Raw genomic sequence first — 17,025 nt, forward strand, 5'->3', positions numbered from 1 at the left:
GAGCCCATTCTTTGAGCCTTCTCTTTCCACATTATTCATAAGAAGTAATGCCTTTACACTGGGAATGGAAATTGGCCTTCCTGATTTCCCCATTGACTTTGAGAGCAGGAACCTGAGGTCAGTGATGCATTCCATCCTGGACGGATGGTCAGAGGAGACACGAGGGGATTTTCACCCTTGCTAAGCATAAGGAACTCGGCTGTGGGAACTTCCGCTTGTAAATCATAAAGGCTGTTTTTTAGGGTCTAGGTTAAAAGTTCAACCTACCAGAGGTGTTCCTATTTTGATATATTTATTTATTATTAATTTTAAAATAAATTTATTTTTGGTTACTTTGGGTCTTCATTGCTGTGTGTGGGCTTCTCCCTAGTTGTGGGGAGCGGGGGCTACTCTTCGTTGTGGTGCACGGGCTCTAGGTGCGCAGGTTTCGGTAGTTGTGGCACACGGGCTCAGTAGTTGTGGCACACGGGCTTAGTTGCTCCACGGCATGTGGGATCTTCCCAGACCAGGGATCGGCTTCAGGGATGTCCCCTGAAATGGCAGGCCGATTCTGAACCACAGTGCCGCCAGGGAAGCCCCCATGTATTTATTTATGGCTTTGCCTTAAATAAAGCAACGCTTTATTGTGAAAGCAACGCTTGTCAAACGTTAATATGCACAGGAATCTCCCGGGATCTTGTTAAAAATGCAGACACTGATTTAGTAGGTCTGGGGTGAGGTTGAAATTCTGTATTTCTACCAGCCTCCATGGTGGTGCTGTTGCTGCCTCTCCTCTACCAGGGTGCTTCCTGTCCTGGGAGGTGTTTGGAAAGTGGAAAGTGGAGAAGAAAAAAAAAAAAAAAAAAAAAAAAGACAAGACCCAAAAAAAGTGAAAATAATAAAAACAAACAAAAAAAGAGGAAAGTGAGACTCAGAGGAGCTAAGTTCTAAAAGGGCACACAATTCAAGAGCAGATCCGAGATTTGAACCAGGACCGTCCCACCCAGGTGCTCTTCATTCCCCACACCTGCCTCTACAGCCTCTATGGGCGCAGGGAAGGAGTATGTGAGCTGTGAATACATTAAGCTGTGCTCCAAAGCAGAGTGCTTGATTCATCCAGCTCCAAACCTGTCTCTTCCCCAAGCTTCCCCCTCTCAATAAACAGTTCTGCCATTCACCACATTACTCAAGCCAAAAACTCGGGAGCCAGCCTTGACTTTCTTTCCTCTCCCCATCCAGTCCATCAGTGGGGCCTTTTGTGTCTACCTCCATGAGATCTCTCAAATTAACCTACTTTTCTCCACTTCCACTGCTACCAACCTAAGCCACACCTTATTATCTTTCCTGAACTATGAAATAGGCCCCCAATTGGTTTCTCAGCTTCTACTCTGGTCTCCTTCCAGCCTATCCTTCACATGGCAACAGGAGTGGCCTTTTAAAAGTGTCAATCAGATCGTGCCCCTCCTGCCTTGGAGCCCATCTCACCACATTCAGAATAAAAGACTCACTTTGGACTTCAAGGCTCCACAAGATCTGACTCCTGCCTTCCTCTCTGTGGTAGATTGTCTGCAAAATTGGCCACAATCCTTCCCTTTCCTGTGTGCATGCCACTTTGCAGCATGACTTTACAGGTGTTTCCTATAAAGGAACAGAATTTATTTCTCCATCCCTTGGATCCGGGCTAGACTTGTGACTTGCTTTGGCCAACAGAATGTGGTGGAAATGACACTGTTCTGAGCCCAGGCCTCAAGAGGCCTCATGTGCTTCCACTCTCCTTCTTGGAACCTTGCCAAGCTGTCATGTGAACAGGCCCGAGCTACCCTGCTGGATGACAGACATACAACCCGGTCATTGCCATAGCCCTAAACTAACAGCCAGCCAACTCCCAGAAGTAGAGCTGCCTAGCAGCTGACCACAGATGTATGAGTGAGCTCATACAGGACCAAGAGTGACCCAGCTGAGCCCAGCCTACGCTGCTTGTCCACAGTCTCGTACGCTATATAAATGGTTGTTGCTTTCAGCCACAAAATGTTAGGTGGTTTATTATACAGCAAGAGCGAACCCACACACACTCCAACTGTATCCCACGTGATTCTGCTTTAGCTGGCTGGTCACTTTTTGTTCCTTTCCGGCATCAGGGCCTTGGTATTCACTGTTGCCTCTGCCTGGAATTAGTTTCCTGTGGCTGATTCTTCTTTCAGGTTTCAGCTCAGAGATATCTCCTTGGTGAGCCTTCCCCAAACATGTCATCTAAGATTCTTCTCTACCCCCTGTCCCCTGCCAATTACTATCACCCAGGTTTACTGCCTATTCACAATCTGTAAACTGCTATCTTGTTCTTTAATACATTTATTTATTACCTATTTCTTAGGCTAGAATGTAATCTCTATGATCTCTTTTCTCTTTACTGCTGTATCTCCTGAACCAAGCACAAAGATTTAACACAAAGTAGGCACTCAACACATATTTTTTGAATAAATGAAGGAAGGAAGGAGTTAGGAGCAATATCAGGTAGTAAATATGAATCGGAGCCTCACGTCTGACACCTTTGTATCCTTGGCTGGTCACTGTCCCCACAGGCAAGAAAATATTCTGAGTTCTCAACAAAGATGGAAAACAATGGCAGTGAGCACTGGTGAGAGCAGGTCAGAGGGGCTTCTGGAAGGGAAGAGGTGGGCTCACCTGGTGTATGGCATTTAGCAGTGGGGAAAAGAGGTCGGTATCGTAGGTGGAGCGTCTGCCTTGCAACACAGCCAGCAGCCTTTCCAGGCCCATTCCTGTGTCCACGTGCCGCTGGGGCAGGGGCTGCAGGCTTCCATCTGCCTCTCTGGCCAGGAAAGGTGTGCAAGGTGAGGCCCCCCACAGGATTACAGGTATGAGGCAGACGCTCAAGTGGCATAAAAGGATGGGGGAGGGTCCTGGGGGGCTGACAATGGGAGGAACTAGAGGGCAGTATCATCCCCCCACCCCCACTCCCAAAAGCAGATGATGATGGCCTTGGGTCCTGTCCTTTCTCATAAAGAGTGATCTCCACCTTCACCTTCTGCTTGGGCCCTTGCCTGGACCCAGGCATCCCCTTTCTGGGACACAATTCTTTGCTTTAGAAAGAGTCATGTCAAGGCTAGTAGAAAATCTTAAGAGATCATCAAGTTCAACTCCATCATATAAGAGAGCAAAGTCTGGAGAGCAGCAGTGACTAGTTTCAACTGTCATGGGCAAAGACGAGGATTAAATCAATTACTATCTGAACAGTGTTTAGAAATATACCTGGCACACTGTAAATGCCGTTTAAGTGTTTGTTTTTATAAAAAATGAATGCAAGTGTCCTGACTGCCGACTTTTTCACTTCCAGTCAGGGATTTCCCTCCTGCTCTCGCACCCCATTACCTGTTGTGCTGCATGAAGACCAGATTCCAAAGCTCCACCAGCTGGGGGGCTCCCACCCCACCAGCCAGGTCATAGTGGATCTCAGTACAGGGCCCACAAGGGCCAGTATCCCCCATCTCCCAGAAGTTCTCCTGTGGTCCAAAGGAGAGCATGCGGCTGGCAGGCACCCTGGGAAGGAAGCCAGACGGGTGGTGGGGAGACAAAGGCAGAACCTGGGACCCCCTCTGCCAGGAGAACCCTTCCATTAAGCTCAGCAGGAGGAGGAACAAGGCTGACCCTACAGTATCCCGGGATATGCTGAGACTCTCTGGTAGTCTCTGTTTTCCAGTCCTCCTGTGCTCCAGGAGTGGACATAAGTGGGGGTGGACTCACCCTAAGTTGAGCCAGATGTCCCTGCTCTCCAGGTCCGGGCCCAGCCCAGCCTTGGAGTCACCACCAAAGTAGGAGACCCAGAGCCTGTCCTCAGGGATCCCATAGACCTGAGTCAGCAGTTCCCAGGCCATGCTGCAAGCCTCCTCCTGCAGTGCAAACCCATTGGGAAGAGGAAAATGGGTGAGAAGAAGGCCCCACTGAAGTTCCAATCAAGCCACATGAGTTCAGCCCTCGGCTTAAGACAAAACCATTTCCACTGCCCACGTTGTTTCCAGAACAAGCCATGACCATTTCTAATTCTGAGCTTTTCCTGCATAGAAAGCTTCCTCCCTCTTCTGAATCCTATTTTCTTTCAAGTCTCACCTTCTCCATGAAATCCTCTATCCACCCTAGCCTGGGATGATTTTTAACTCCTTCACTTTAGTATTGCTGTCTCACCATTTATTCATACAATAATTATTGACCAGCCATTAGGCAGGAGGCATAGTCCTGGCCCTCAAGGAGTTTACAACCCAATCAGGGAAACGAGACACATTCCTATTGTAAGTGTTCATCTAGCACTTTGCCTGTGTCTGGTCTGAAGCCCTCCCTAAGCAGACTCTAACAGTGGAGACAGGACTAGCCTTGACCCCTTTCTTGGCTGACCACTGACCCTTTCCTAACTCCAGGGCTTCCTGGAGACTCACCTTAAAATATACTCCCCGAAAGGCCCAATTGCCGAGCATTTCAAAGAAGGTATGATGGGAAAGGTCTCGGCCCACATCCTCCAGGTCGCTGTGGCGTCCTCCAGCCCTCACACATTTCTGGCTGTTGGCCACACGTTGGAAGCCTGCCATCTCGCTTCGTGGATCCACAGTGCCCAGGAAGATTGGCTTGAACTGGAAACAGATGAAGGGCGAGAGAGGTATCCCAGACCCTCAGCAGAAGGGAAACGTGGAGGGTGTGGAGAGAGATGGTATTTCAGAGTGAAGGCTGACCGTGCCCCTGAGAGGCCAGGGGGGCAGATTGGGAGCGTGGGGGCACCCATCTCTGGTGTGTCTGGGTAGACAAGGGGTAAATAAATCATGAAACAGATACTCTGCTAGTAAAATAAGCAAGGTAAAAGGAGGAATGTGTTGGTGGCTGGAAACAGAGCAAGTCTAGAGAGGGTAAGTGGTGCTCAAAGTCAAAAGCTTAGAGAACACAGTCTAGCACATAACATGTGCTCAACATTTATTTTAATGAATGACTTATCTTTATTTAAAGAACTAATAAATGAAGCCAGACTTCCCCCACGGGACTCCACACCCGCCATTCCTGGACCTAAAACTCAACCTCAACTCAGAAGTTGCCCGGTGGAGCCCTCTCCAAGCCCTAATTTGCGCCCCAATCTCGAAGCCTAACCACGCACAGCCCTCTTTCCCCTGAAAGCTAGGAGCTCCGCCCTTCGCTTCTTTTGCCCAATCCCGCAACGCCTTTCTCTCAGGAACAAGTCACAAACTCCGCCCGGATCAGCGTGGCTCAGCCCCTACCTGGTTCATGCCCGCGTTGACGAAAAGCAAGCTGGGGTCGCCGCGGGGCCTCACGGAAGCGGACGGCACCAGGCGGTGGCCATGGCGGTCCCGAAAGAAGCTCAGGAAGGCGTCCCGCACGGCCGCGGCCTGGATTGGAGGGGCCTCGGATGAGAGCGCCCGACGGCTGGGGCCCCGCCATTGCGGCGACCTTCGAATGGCCCGCCGAAGTCGCCCGGCTGCAGCTGCCACCGACACCGCCATCTTAACTCGGGGCAATGACTTCACGGGGTCAAAGGGCAGTGCGGGGATAGAAGGTAACTTGAGAAGGAGGCCAGACGTTTCCTACAGCGACCCCTGGCTACGGGAGGAGTCAAAGCAGCTTCTGCCTCCGGGTGGAGGTGATTGGGAAGGAGGCGCCTGCCAGAGTCCATCTAACACAAGCGGCCTGGAACACAGTAGGCCCTTAATTCATTTGGCATTCAACAAACATTCATTGAGAGGCTCCTGTGTGCCAGGCATTATGTTAGGCGCTTAAGGTACATTAGTAACAAAACTGACAGGGAATTCCCTGGTGGTCCAGTGGTTAGGATTCTGGAGCTTTCACTGCTGGGGCGGGGTTGGATCCCTGGTGGGAAAACTAAGATCCCGCAAGCCACAAGGCACAGACCAAAAAAAAAAAAAAAAAATTGACAAAAATCCCTGCTCTCCAGAAATCTATATTATAGCAGTGATAATTATGTTTAATTTTTTCATTTACATGTTACTTTTATTTTTCTTTATTTTTTTTTGAAGTATAGTTGAATTACAGTGTTGTGTTAATTACTGCTGTACAGCAAAGTGACTCAGTTATACATATGTATACATTCTTTTTCATATTCTTTTCCATTATGGTTTATCACAGGATACTGAATATAGTTCCCTGTGCTATACAGTAGGACCTTGTTGTTTATCCAATTATGTTTATTAATTTTGCAAGGTTACAAATACAGTTGCAGTGAAAACGTGTGGATTCAACTCTGTGTGTGTGTGTGTGTGTGTGTTTCCAGGCTGAGGGAAGAAGGCAGAGATGGCCAAGGGAAGTGATATCAGCATTCATTCAAGAGTCATTCGACTAATATTTATTGATACCTACTATGTGTCAGACAGTGTGCTGGGTACTTCCTGGTTCTTTTTGCCCTTGGCATTGGAAATGGCCATTTTGTTCTTAGTGAGTGAAGCAGGCCCTTTGGAGCAGGAGTTTAGCGGAGACACAGAAGCCAAGCAGCATCTGTTCGTTCCATTTTTTTTTTTTTTTTTTTTTTGCGGTATGCGGGCCTCTCACTGTTGTGGCCTCTCCCGTTGCGGAGCACAGGCTCCGGACGCGCAGGCTCAGCGGCCATGGCTCACGGGCCCAGCCGCTCCGCGGCATGTGGGATCTTCCCGGACCGGGGCACGAACCCGCGTCCCCTGCATCGGCAGGCGGACTCTCAACCACTGCGCCACCAGGGAAGCCCCTGTTCCATTATTAATAGCTTAATAACATTTGGTCTTTTAATGTGCCTGGGGATTAGAGAGACTCCAGGCCATCAGGGCAGGTCGAAGCTGTTGGATGATAGCTGAAGAGATTTCTCTCTCTCTCTCTCTCTCTCTCTCTCTGTGACTCCCAATGCCCTAGGGTTTTGTGTGTTTTGCTTTAGGGTAAGAGAGACACCTGTTCCACCTCCCTTTCTGTCTTACTCTCCATGGTAACAGCTGGGACCATGAGGCCAACACAAGCATTTGTAGGTGGAGCCAGATTCTTCACGGGCTTCTCTTGATAACCTCTGCTCTTGGTGTGGGAAATTAAGCAGGTAGAGAAGAGAATTTGATAAGGTTAAAGCCCAATAGGGGCAGCAGAGCTGAGGTCAGTGTGATCACCTCTAAGGCTTCAGCCATCCAGCTGAGCTCTTTTGGCCACCATTCTTTGTGAGTTATGTTTTTCAGGGACTTTGAAGACAGTTTCCTTGGGAAATGTGTAGTCTTTTTTTGGACTTGAGTTTCTATAGTGATAATGAATTCTCAACTTTGTATTCTGACAGGACCCATGGCATCTATCCTGTGATCCTGTTTCTTCCCTTGCCCACGCAGATTAAAGGTGTTGTTTTGAAAGTGTTTTGCCTGTTGGTTTTTCCAGTATTTTTGGAACAGGAACCTAAAGCCAGATGGGGATTTCTGTGAGATTCATGATCTTGAGACAAGACTGTGGAATTCTTCCCCAAATTGAGATGGGAGTGTTTTGCTAGAGAAATCTAGTAAGGGCCTCTACCCAGTACTGACGTCACCTTTTTTTTTTCCCCTTCTGATTTTGCCCAGAAAGTCTTTGCATTATAGTAGGAACTCCATGTTTTTAGACTATTGTGGCTCTAGAGTGGAGCCATGGATTTTTTTTTTTCCAAACAGCTTTAATGAAATATGATTCACATAACATACAATTCACCCACTTAAAGTGCACAATTCAAATGGCTTTTAGTACATTCACAGAGTTGTTATCCAACTTTTAGAATATTGAGATCATTTTCATCACCTCCAGAAGAAACCCCATACCCTTTAGCTATTAACCCCCAATTCCCGCATCCCTCCCAGCCCTAGGCAATCACTAATTACTCTCTATCTCTAAAGATTTGCCTATTCTGAGCATTTCATATAAATTGAATCATACAATATATGGTCCTATGTGACTGGCTCCTTTCACTTAGCATAATGTTTTCAAGGCTTTTCCATGTTGTAGTATGTATCATGGATTTTTAGAAATGGGTATTTTGGGTTGTTTTCTGTTTGAAGAATGCTTTCCCCCCCCCATCTTGTTATTTCGTCCTTGCCATTAAAAATGATTTTTTTTTTTTGGAATGTGGTGTCCTCTGGTGAGTCAGTCTCTTCTTTTTGGTATTCCCCCGTGAAGCAAAGTGGTTCTTCTAGGATTGGGATGTGCTTATTCTTATTTGCCACTGTCATCTGATGAGGAAGTTAAATTTAAGTTCTGCAGTTTCCCAAGACAGATGAATATGGAGACAACTCACCAGAGTGGGAAGTTACTGACCTCAGAACTTCTCTTAGGAGTTCTCATATGTCTTAAAAATAATAGAAATTTCGTTTGGGGGTTTAAAATGGAAATGGGGTCTGTCTCCTGGGAGCTGTTCAGCAGGGTTTGGGTACTGCCTTCCCTGGGGCTGGAATTGCCCTTATGCTGCTGTCTGACTTATCTTGGCAAGTCCAAGGAGCCCATTCTTTGAGCCTTCTCTTTCCACATTATTCATAAGAAGTAATGCCTTTACACTGGGAATGGAAATTGGCCTTCCTGATTTCCCCATTGACTTTGAGAGCAGGAACCTGAGGTCAGTGATGCATTCCATCCTGGACGGATGGTCAGAGGAGACACGAGGGGATTTTCACCCTTGCTAAGCATAAGGAACTCGGCTGTGGGAACTTCCGCTTGTAAATCATAAAGGCTGTTTTTTAGGGTCTAGGTTAAAAGTTCAACCTACCAGAGGTGTTCCTATTTTGATATATTTATTTATTATTAATTTTAAAATAAATTTATTTTTGGTTACTTTGGGTCTTCATTGCTGTGTGTGGGCTTCTCCCTAGTTGTGGGGAGCGGGGGCTACTCTTCGTTGTGGTGCACGGGCTCTAGGTGCGCAGGTTTCGGTAGTTGTGGCACACGGGCTCAGTAGTTGTGGCACTGGGAATGGAAATTGGCCTTCCTGATTTCCCCATTGACTTTGAGAGCAGGAACCTGAGGTCAGTGATGCATTCCATCCTGGACGGATGGTCAGAGGAGACACGAGGGGATTTTCACCCTTGCTAAGCATAAGGAACTCGGCTGTGGGAACTTCCGCTTGTAAATCATAAAGGCTGTTTTTTAGGGTCTAGGTTAAAAGTTCAACCTACCAGAGGTGTTCCTATTTTGATATATTTATTTATTATTAATTTTAAAATAAATTTATTTTTGGTTACTTTGGGTCTTCATTGCTGTGTGTGGGCTTCTCCCTAGTTGTGGGGAGCGGGGGCTACTCTTCGTTGTGGTGCACGGGCTCTAGGTGCGCAGGTTTCGGTAGTTGTGGCACACGGGCTCAGTAGTTGTGGCACACGGGCTTAGTTGCTCCACGGCATGTGGGATCTTCCCAGACCAGGGATCGGCTTCAGGGATGTCCCCTGAAATGGCAGGCCGATTCTGAACCACAGTGCCGCCAGGGAAGCCCCCATGTATTTATTTATGGCTTTGCCTTAAATAAAGCAACGCTTTATTGTGAAAGCAACGCTTGTCAAACGTTAATATGCACAGGAATCTCCCGGGATCTTGTTAAAAATGCAGACACTGATTTAGTAGGTCTGGGGTGAGGTTGAAATTCTGTATTTCTACCAGCCTCCATGGTGGTGCTGTTGCTGCCTCTCCTCTACCAGGGTGTGGTAGACGACTTGTGGGAAGAGTGTGGACACAGACTTTGGCTTGGGACCAGGCCCTTGGGCTTGGATGCTCCAGTGATCTCCTCTTTCTCCCGGAGAGGGTGGGTGGAGCCGGGAGCTCCTTGGGCGCATGCGTGCTCGCTCCCCTCCTCCCCACCCGGAGTCTAGGGAGGGTGGAGGTTGCGTCGGCCTGTTGCTAAGAGACGCGAATGTGGTGAGGATCAGCGGCGGGGGAAGGGGGCGGCGCCCGGCGCTCTCGGGAACCCCACTAGAGCTGGGAGAGCAGATGGCGGGGCTGGAAGGGTCGGAGCCTCCTGGGATCGGAAATTCAAGGATTAGTGAACCTTCGAGGGTCGCAGTGCTCGGGTTTGTCCTTATGCATTTTTAAACGGTTACATTTAAACGGTTATATAAGTACCTACATAATAGCCTTGATTTTGCTTCTTGGCCTGCAAAATCTAAAATACTGTCTGGCCCTTTGAAAAAAGTTTGCCAACCTCAGACATTTCTTACCCCAGACTTGCAATCAGCCATTTCCAAAAATCCTGGTTACTTTTAGTGGGAAACCATAGTTCAGAACTACAAACTGGGTGCTGGGGATGCTCATTACTCCTGGTTTAATCATTGTTTCTAGGTTTTTATAGAGGACACAGACAGGGAGAATATATATTTACAGATAAGATGTTCCATTAGAGGGTTTTAAGTAAGGGAGCAACATGATCTGATGTACGCTTTTGAAATATCTTTCCCCTGGGAGAGAATGAACTATGGGGACAAGAGGGGAGGCAGGAATGCATATTAGGATGTTGTTTTCCAAGAAAGAAGTGATAGGACTGCAGCAGTGGAGACAAGAAGTGGTTGGATTCAGGCTGTATGTGGAGATAGAGCTACCATTTATATATATATATATATATATGTACATATATATATATATATATATACACATACATGCATATATATATGTATGTAGCTGATGGATAGGATGCAGGGAAAGAGAAAAGACCATTTTCTAAGTTCTGACCTGAAACTAGGTAGGTGGTATTTCCATTCACTGACCCCAGAAAGCCTGGGGAAGCAGGTCTGTGGAAGGGAAATCAAGAGTTTGTTTTGGACACATTAAGTTTAGACATCCAAGTGGAGATGTCACTCAGTGTTGGATATAAGAGTCAGGAGTGCAGAAGCAAGATCAGGGTTATAGCTATAGATTTGGGAGTCACTGGCACATTGGTGGTCCTGGATGAGAGCACCTAGTGGAAGAGCAGGATGGAGGAGAAGAGAGGAGAGTCATGTCCTGGCCTGTATTCTGGGGAGCTGGAAGAGGAGACCCCTGCAGGGAAGACTGAGAAAGCCCTGGGCGTCAGGAGGAAAACTGGAAGAGAAGATGATGTTCAGGTAGGAGGGAGTAGTTGTATCAAGTGCTGCTGAGGGCTGAACAAGATAAGAGCAGAGACCTAATGAATGGATTGGGCAAAGTGGAGGAAGTTTCAGTGGGATGGTTGGATGGAAAGCCCAAATGGAGTGAGAAGGGGAGGTGAGAAGGTGGAGACAGGAAATAGAGACAACTTTGGAGGGATTTTGCAGAAAAAGAGAAGCAGGAAAAAAAAGTAGAGTCTGGAAGGGGCTATGGGCTCTAGGGAGCATGTTTATTTTTTTAGGCTGTGCCGGGTCTTAGTTGCGGCATGCAAGCTTCTTAGTCGCGGCATGAGGACTTCTTAGTTGCGGCATGTGGACTCTTAGCTGTGAACTCTTAGTTGCAGCATGCATGTGAGATCTAGTTCTCTGACGAGGGAACAAACCCAGGCCCCCTGCATTGGCAGCACAGAGTCTTACCCGCTGGACCACCAGGGAAGTCCCCAGCATATTTATTTTTAAGAACTGCAACATTAAGTCTTGTTTGTATGCAGATAGGTATGATCCAGTATGGAGAAGAAACTGACAAAGCAAGAGAATGAGAGGATCATTTCAGTAGCCAAGTTTTTAAGTACTTGAAGGGATTGAAAAATTCAGTACAAAGTGGAGGGATAGTCTGCAGCCACAAGCAGGGACACTCCTTCCATTACAATAAGAGGAGGAGATCTGGATACAAATGCAATAGGTCAGTGGATCTAGGGCTGGGAAGGCAAGAGAGGACTCACCTTCAAGCATCTGTTTCCTTAATGAATATGCAGTGAGGTGAAGAGGTGAAATTGCTGTCTTGAAAGAGAAGATTTACTAGGGAAGTGCGGTAGGATTAGCTGGTAGCATTGGCTGCTCATTTAAGATTTGAGGTCTTCGATTTACACTGAGACTGATCAGCACAATGGAATTTTCTCCATCCATGCTTAGCTGCTCAGGTGCAAGCACAGAGCAGATGGATTATTGGGTGTAATTAGGGCTGCAGTTCTGCCACCTGAGTGTGATGGAGGGAGGGGGGCAGGCATGAGTAAGAGTGTTTGCAGGGAAATGTTTTAAGTCCTGAACCTTGGCCTGTATTTGAGTGCTAAACACTATCCATACAGGCCCTCATCTCATCTAACAGCCTTAGTATCATGGATCAAATCTTAAATCTCAAACCTTAAACAAAAGCATAATGAAAAATCTATGAATGTATATATGGCTCCTCCCACCCTCCCTCCTTCGGAAGCTTTGTTGTTTAATGTGGAGAAAGAGACAAGAGAGTGTTAGCCTGTAACATTTTAAAATTATGGTAAAGAGATAGTCACAGTAGAGGCCAGAAGACATTGGAAAGTCATCTTTAAAATGCTGAAAGAAAAAAACCTATCAACCCAGAATGCCATATCCAGCATAAATATCGTTTTTTTTCCTGTTGTGTTTACTTTTTAAAAAAAATTTATTTTATTTATTTTTGACTGTGTTGGGTCTTTGTTGCTGCGCGTGGGCTTTCTCTAGTTGCAGTGAGCGGGGGCTACTCTTCCTTGTGATGTGCAGGCATCTCATTGCGGTGGCTTCTCTTGTTGTGGAGCACGGGCTCTAGGCGAGCAGGCTTCAGTAGTTGTGGCGTGCAGGCTCAGTAGTTGTGGCTCGCGGGCTGTGGAGCACAGGCTCAGTAGTTGTGGCACACGGGCTTAGTTGCTCTGCGGCATGTGGGATCTTCCTGGACCAGGGCTCGAACCTGTGTCCCCTGCATTGGCAGGCGGATTATTAACCACTGCGCCACCAGGGAGGCCCTTTTGTTTTTATTTTTGTTTTTGTTTCTTTGATGGAACAATGCTTTACTTCAGATGAATATCTTTTAAGGCTAAAGACAAAAATGAGAGTGTGGGAATTCCCTGGATGTCCAGTTGTTAGGACTTGACGATTTCACTGCCGGGCTTGGGTTTGATCCTTGGTTGGAGAATTAAGATCCTGCAAGCCATGCGCCGGGGCCACAAAACAAACAAAACAAAAACAAAAACAAAAATCTAAGAGAGTTTATTGTCAGCCAACTGCACCACAAGGAAATTCTTCAGGCTGAAGGGCAGTACTACCAGACAGAAAGTCAAGTCTTTAGGTGAATGGAGAACACTGGGGATGGTGACTGTGAATAAATATAAAAGGCTATCTTTTTCCCTCAGTTTATTTAAAACACATTTAACTGTTTAAAGCAAAGGAATTTTGCAACTGTATAGTTTTTTTTAATTGCTCCTGTCCTTTATGTTATGTAATATATATGACTAAGAATTATACAGTTGCAAAGTTCTTATATTTTACATGAGGTGGTATAATATTTACTCTAGGTAGACTCTGGAAAGTTAAGGATATATGTCATAATGCCTAGAGTAGTGGTTCTTAAAGTGTGGTACAAAGACTTTGGGGGTCCCCAAAACACATTCAGGAGGTCTTCAAGGTCCTCCTTTTCCCAACTACATATGTTTGTACGGTGTATTTTCTTCATATATGCCAACCCAAACAACATATCCCAGCAGATTGAATACAGAAGTAGATTTGAGCATCCATCTGTCTTTTATTAAGCCAGCCGTTAAAGAGCTGCAAAAATGTAAAACATTACTTCTCTTCTCAATATATTTTTGAAAATAAATTTTTCATACAAATATGTTGTTTGGGCTTCCCTGGTGGCGCAGTGGTTGAGAGTCCGCCTGCCGATGCAGGGGATACGGGTTCGCGCCCCGGTCTGGGAAGATCCCACATGCCGCGGAGCGGCTGGGCCCGTGAGCCGTGGCCGCTGAGCCTGCGCGTCCGGAGCCTGTGCTCCGCAACGGGAGAGGCCACAACAGTGGAGAGGCCCGCGTACCGCAAAAAAAAAAAAAAAAAAAAATGTTGTTTATGCAAACATGTAATGGTTTTCATGTTTATTTTAATTAAAAATAAATACAATTTTTAGTTTAATTTTATCTATCTATATCTCCCACATAAAAGGCCCCTCTTTGGGGGGGTCTTCAATATTTTTTAGGAGTGTAAAGGGGTCCTAAAACCAAAACACTTGAAAATAGCTGCTGTAGAGCAAACACTCAAAAATAATGCAATGAGAGGCACTATTCACAATAGCCCCAAAGTGAAAACAACCCAAATGTCCATCAACAGAAGAATGGATAAAGAAAATGTGATCTATACATCCAATGGACTATTACTCAGGCTTAAAAATGAATGAAGTACTGATACATGCTACAATGTGGATGAACCTCGAAAACATTCTGTTAACCGAAAGAAGCTAAACCAAAAGGCCATATGTTGTATGATTCCATTTATATACAATGTCCAGAATAGGTAAATCCATAGAGGTAGTGTAGATTGGCAGTAGCCAGGCACTGAGGGAGGGGAGAATAGGTAGTGACTGCTTAATGAGTATGGAGTTTTATTTTGGGCTGATGGAAATGTTTTAGAAGTAGACAGAGATGATGGTTGTACAACATTGTGAATGTACTAAATGCCACCAAACTGAACATTTTAAAACAGTTAATTTTTTTTTTTTTTTTTTTTTTTTTTTTTTTTTTTTTGCGGTACGCGGGCCTCTCCACTGTTGTGGCCTCTCCCGTTGCGGAGCACAGGGTCCGGATGCGCAGGCTCAGCAGCCATGGCTCACGGGCCCAGCCGCTCTGCGGTATGTGGGATCTTCCCGGACCGGGGCACGAACCCGTGTCCCCTGCATCGGCAGGCAGACTCTCAACCACTGCGCCACCAGGGAAGCCCTAAAACAGTTAATTTTGTTATGTAAATTTTACCTCAAAAAAAAAGGGAACAAAGTATATTTAAAAAGCCAATAGAGAAGTTAAAATGGTAAAAGAAGATAGGAAAGGAGGAATAGAGGAACAAAAAACATATGAGACAGAGAGAAAACAAATAGCAGAATGGTAGACCTAAATCCAACCTTATCAAGAGTTACATCATCGGGACTTCTCTGGTGGCACAGTGGTTAAGACTCCACGCTCCCAATGCAGGGGGCCCAGTTTTGATCCCTGGTCAGGGAACTAGATCCCACATGCATGCTGCAACTTAGTGTTCACATGCCACAACTAATGAGCCTGCCTGCCGCAACTAAGACCCAGTGCAACCAAATAAATAAATAAATATTTTAAAAAAATCACATCATCCCATGACCTAGCAATTCCTCTTCTAGATATTTAACCAAAAGAAGTGAAAACATGTATTTTCAAAAAGACTTGTACATAGATGTTCATAACAACTTTATTTGGATTAGCCAAGAACTTGAAACCATCCAGGTGTCCATCAACGGGAGAATTGTGGTATGGTCACGGGATGAAATACGACTTAGCACAGTAAAAGAACAAACTACTGATATATGCAACATGGATAAATCTCAAAAACATGCTGAATGAAAGAAGCCTTCCACAGGGCTTCCCTGGTGGCGCGGTGGTTAAGAATCCGCCTGCCAAGGCAGGGGACACAGGTTCAAGCCCTGGTCTGGGAAGATCCCACATGCTGCAGAGCAACTCAGCCCGTGCGCCACAACTCCTGAGCCTGTGCTCTAGAGCTCGTGAGCCACAACTACTGAGCCCTCATGCCACAACTACTGAAGCCTGCGTGCCTAGAGCCCATGCTCCTCAACAAGAGAAGCCACTGCAATGAGAAGCCTGTGCACCACAACGAAGAGCAGCCCCTGCTCGCTGCAACTAGAGAAAGCCCGCGCGCAGCAACGAAGACCCAAAGCAGCCAAAAATAAATAAATAAAATAAATAAAGATGAAAAATAAAATAAATTAGATCAAGATATTTTTAAAAAAGAAAAAAATGACGACTTCCACAGAATACATACTTCATGATTCCATTTCTACAAAGTTTTAGAACAGGGAAAATAATTTTTTAACCTGATTTTTTTTTTTTTTTTTTTGGTGGTGCTCTGAGGCTTGTGGGATCTTAGTTCCCTGACCAGGGATGGAACCCGGCCCCTGGCAGTGAAAGCACCAAGTCCAATGACCACTGGACCACCAGGGAATTCCCTAATCTGATTTTTTTAATCTGATTTTTTAAAAAGTGGTTGCCTCTGAGGGTAGGGGCAGACATAGACTTAGGAAGGACTTGAGGGAACTTTCTGGCATGATAGAAATGTTCTTTCCTCATAGGAGTTGGGTTATGCTATTGTATGCATTTGTCAAACTTCATGTCAAAACATTTCCCAGTATGTAATTTTTCCAGTTTTTTTTTTTTTTTTTTTTTTTTGTGGTATACGGGCCTCCGCAGGCTCCGGACGCGCAGGCTCAGAGGCCATGGCTTACGGGCCCAGCCGCTCCGTGGCATGTGGGATCCTCCCAGACCGGGGCGCGAACCCGGTTCCCCTGCATTGGCAGGCGGACGCGCAACCACTGCGCCACCAGGGAAGCCCTCCAGTTTTTTTTAATGTGGTTAAACAACACATAAAAATTACCATCTTAACCATTTTTACATGTACGTTTCAGTGATATTAAGTACATTCATGTTGTGCAACCATCACCACCATCCGTATTCAAAACTCTTCCTCTTACAAAACTGAAACTCTGTACCTGTTAAGCAATAATTCCCTGTTCCCCCATTCCCTCCAGCCCCTGGCAACCACCATTCTATTTTCCATCTCTATGATTTTGGCTACTCTAAGTAGCACATGTAAGTAGAATCATACAGTATTTGTCTTTTTGTGATTGGTTGATTTCATTTAGCATAATGTCCTCAAGATTCATCCACACTGTAGCATAATGTCCTCAAGGTTCATCCACGTTGTAGCATATGTCAGAATTTCCTTTCTTTTAAGGGCTGAGTAATGTTACATTGTACGTATAGACCACATTTTGCTTCTCCATTCATCTGTTGATGGATGCTTGGGTTGCTTCCACGTTTTAATTATTGTGAATAATGCTGCTATGAACATGGGCATACAAATATCTCTTTGTGACCCTGTTTTCACTTCTTTTGGGTATATACCCAGAAGTGGAATTGCTGTATCA

The 17,025-nt window shown here is 45.9% G+C and overlaps 1 protein-coding gene across 1 annotated transcript; it reads right to left on the reverse strand.

Annotated features, from left to right (window-relative positions):
• Positions 1-2,437: 2,437 nt before the first annotated feature.
• LOC112064308 (alanine--tRNA ligase, mitochondrial-like) lies at positions 2,438-5,540 on the reverse strand. The gene is made up of 5 exons (XM_028479159.2): positions 5,250-5,540; positions 4,425-4,616; positions 3,739-3,884; positions 3,367-3,534; positions 2,438-2,806 (listed from the first exon to the last, which is right to left on the reverse strand). Exons 1-5 carry the CDS (start codon positions 5,490-5,492, stop codon positions 2,626-2,628), a joined length of 930 nt encoding a protein of 309 aa, XP_028334960.1. The 5' UTR covers positions 5,493-5,540; the 3' UTR covers positions 2,438-2,625.
• Positions 5,541-17,025: the final 11,485 nt, after the last annotated feature.

This window comes from Physeter macrocephalus, chromosome 18, assembly GCF_002837175.3.
Source record: "Physeter macrocephalus isolate SW-GA chromosome 18, ASM283717v5, whole genome shotgun sequence".
Lineage (NCBI taxonomy): Eukaryota > Metazoa > Chordata > Mammalia > Artiodactyla > Physeteridae > Physeter > Physeter macrocephalus.

Bases quoted from the DNA above. Each gene is read 5' to 3' on its own strand.
- LOC112064308 (XM_028479159.2), bottom strand. From the start codon at position 5,492: ATGGCGGTGTCGGTGGCAGCTGCAGCCGGGCGACTTCGGCGGGCCATT. The intron at 4,617-5,249 runs GTAGGGGCTGAG...ATCTGTTTCCAG, and splicing joins TCAACGCGGGCATGAACCAG to TTCAAGCCAATCTTCCTGGG. The intron at 2,807-3,366 runs GTAATGGGGTGC...TTTCCTGGCCAG, and splicing joins GTCTTCATGCAGCACAACAG to AGAGGCAGATGGAAGCCTGC.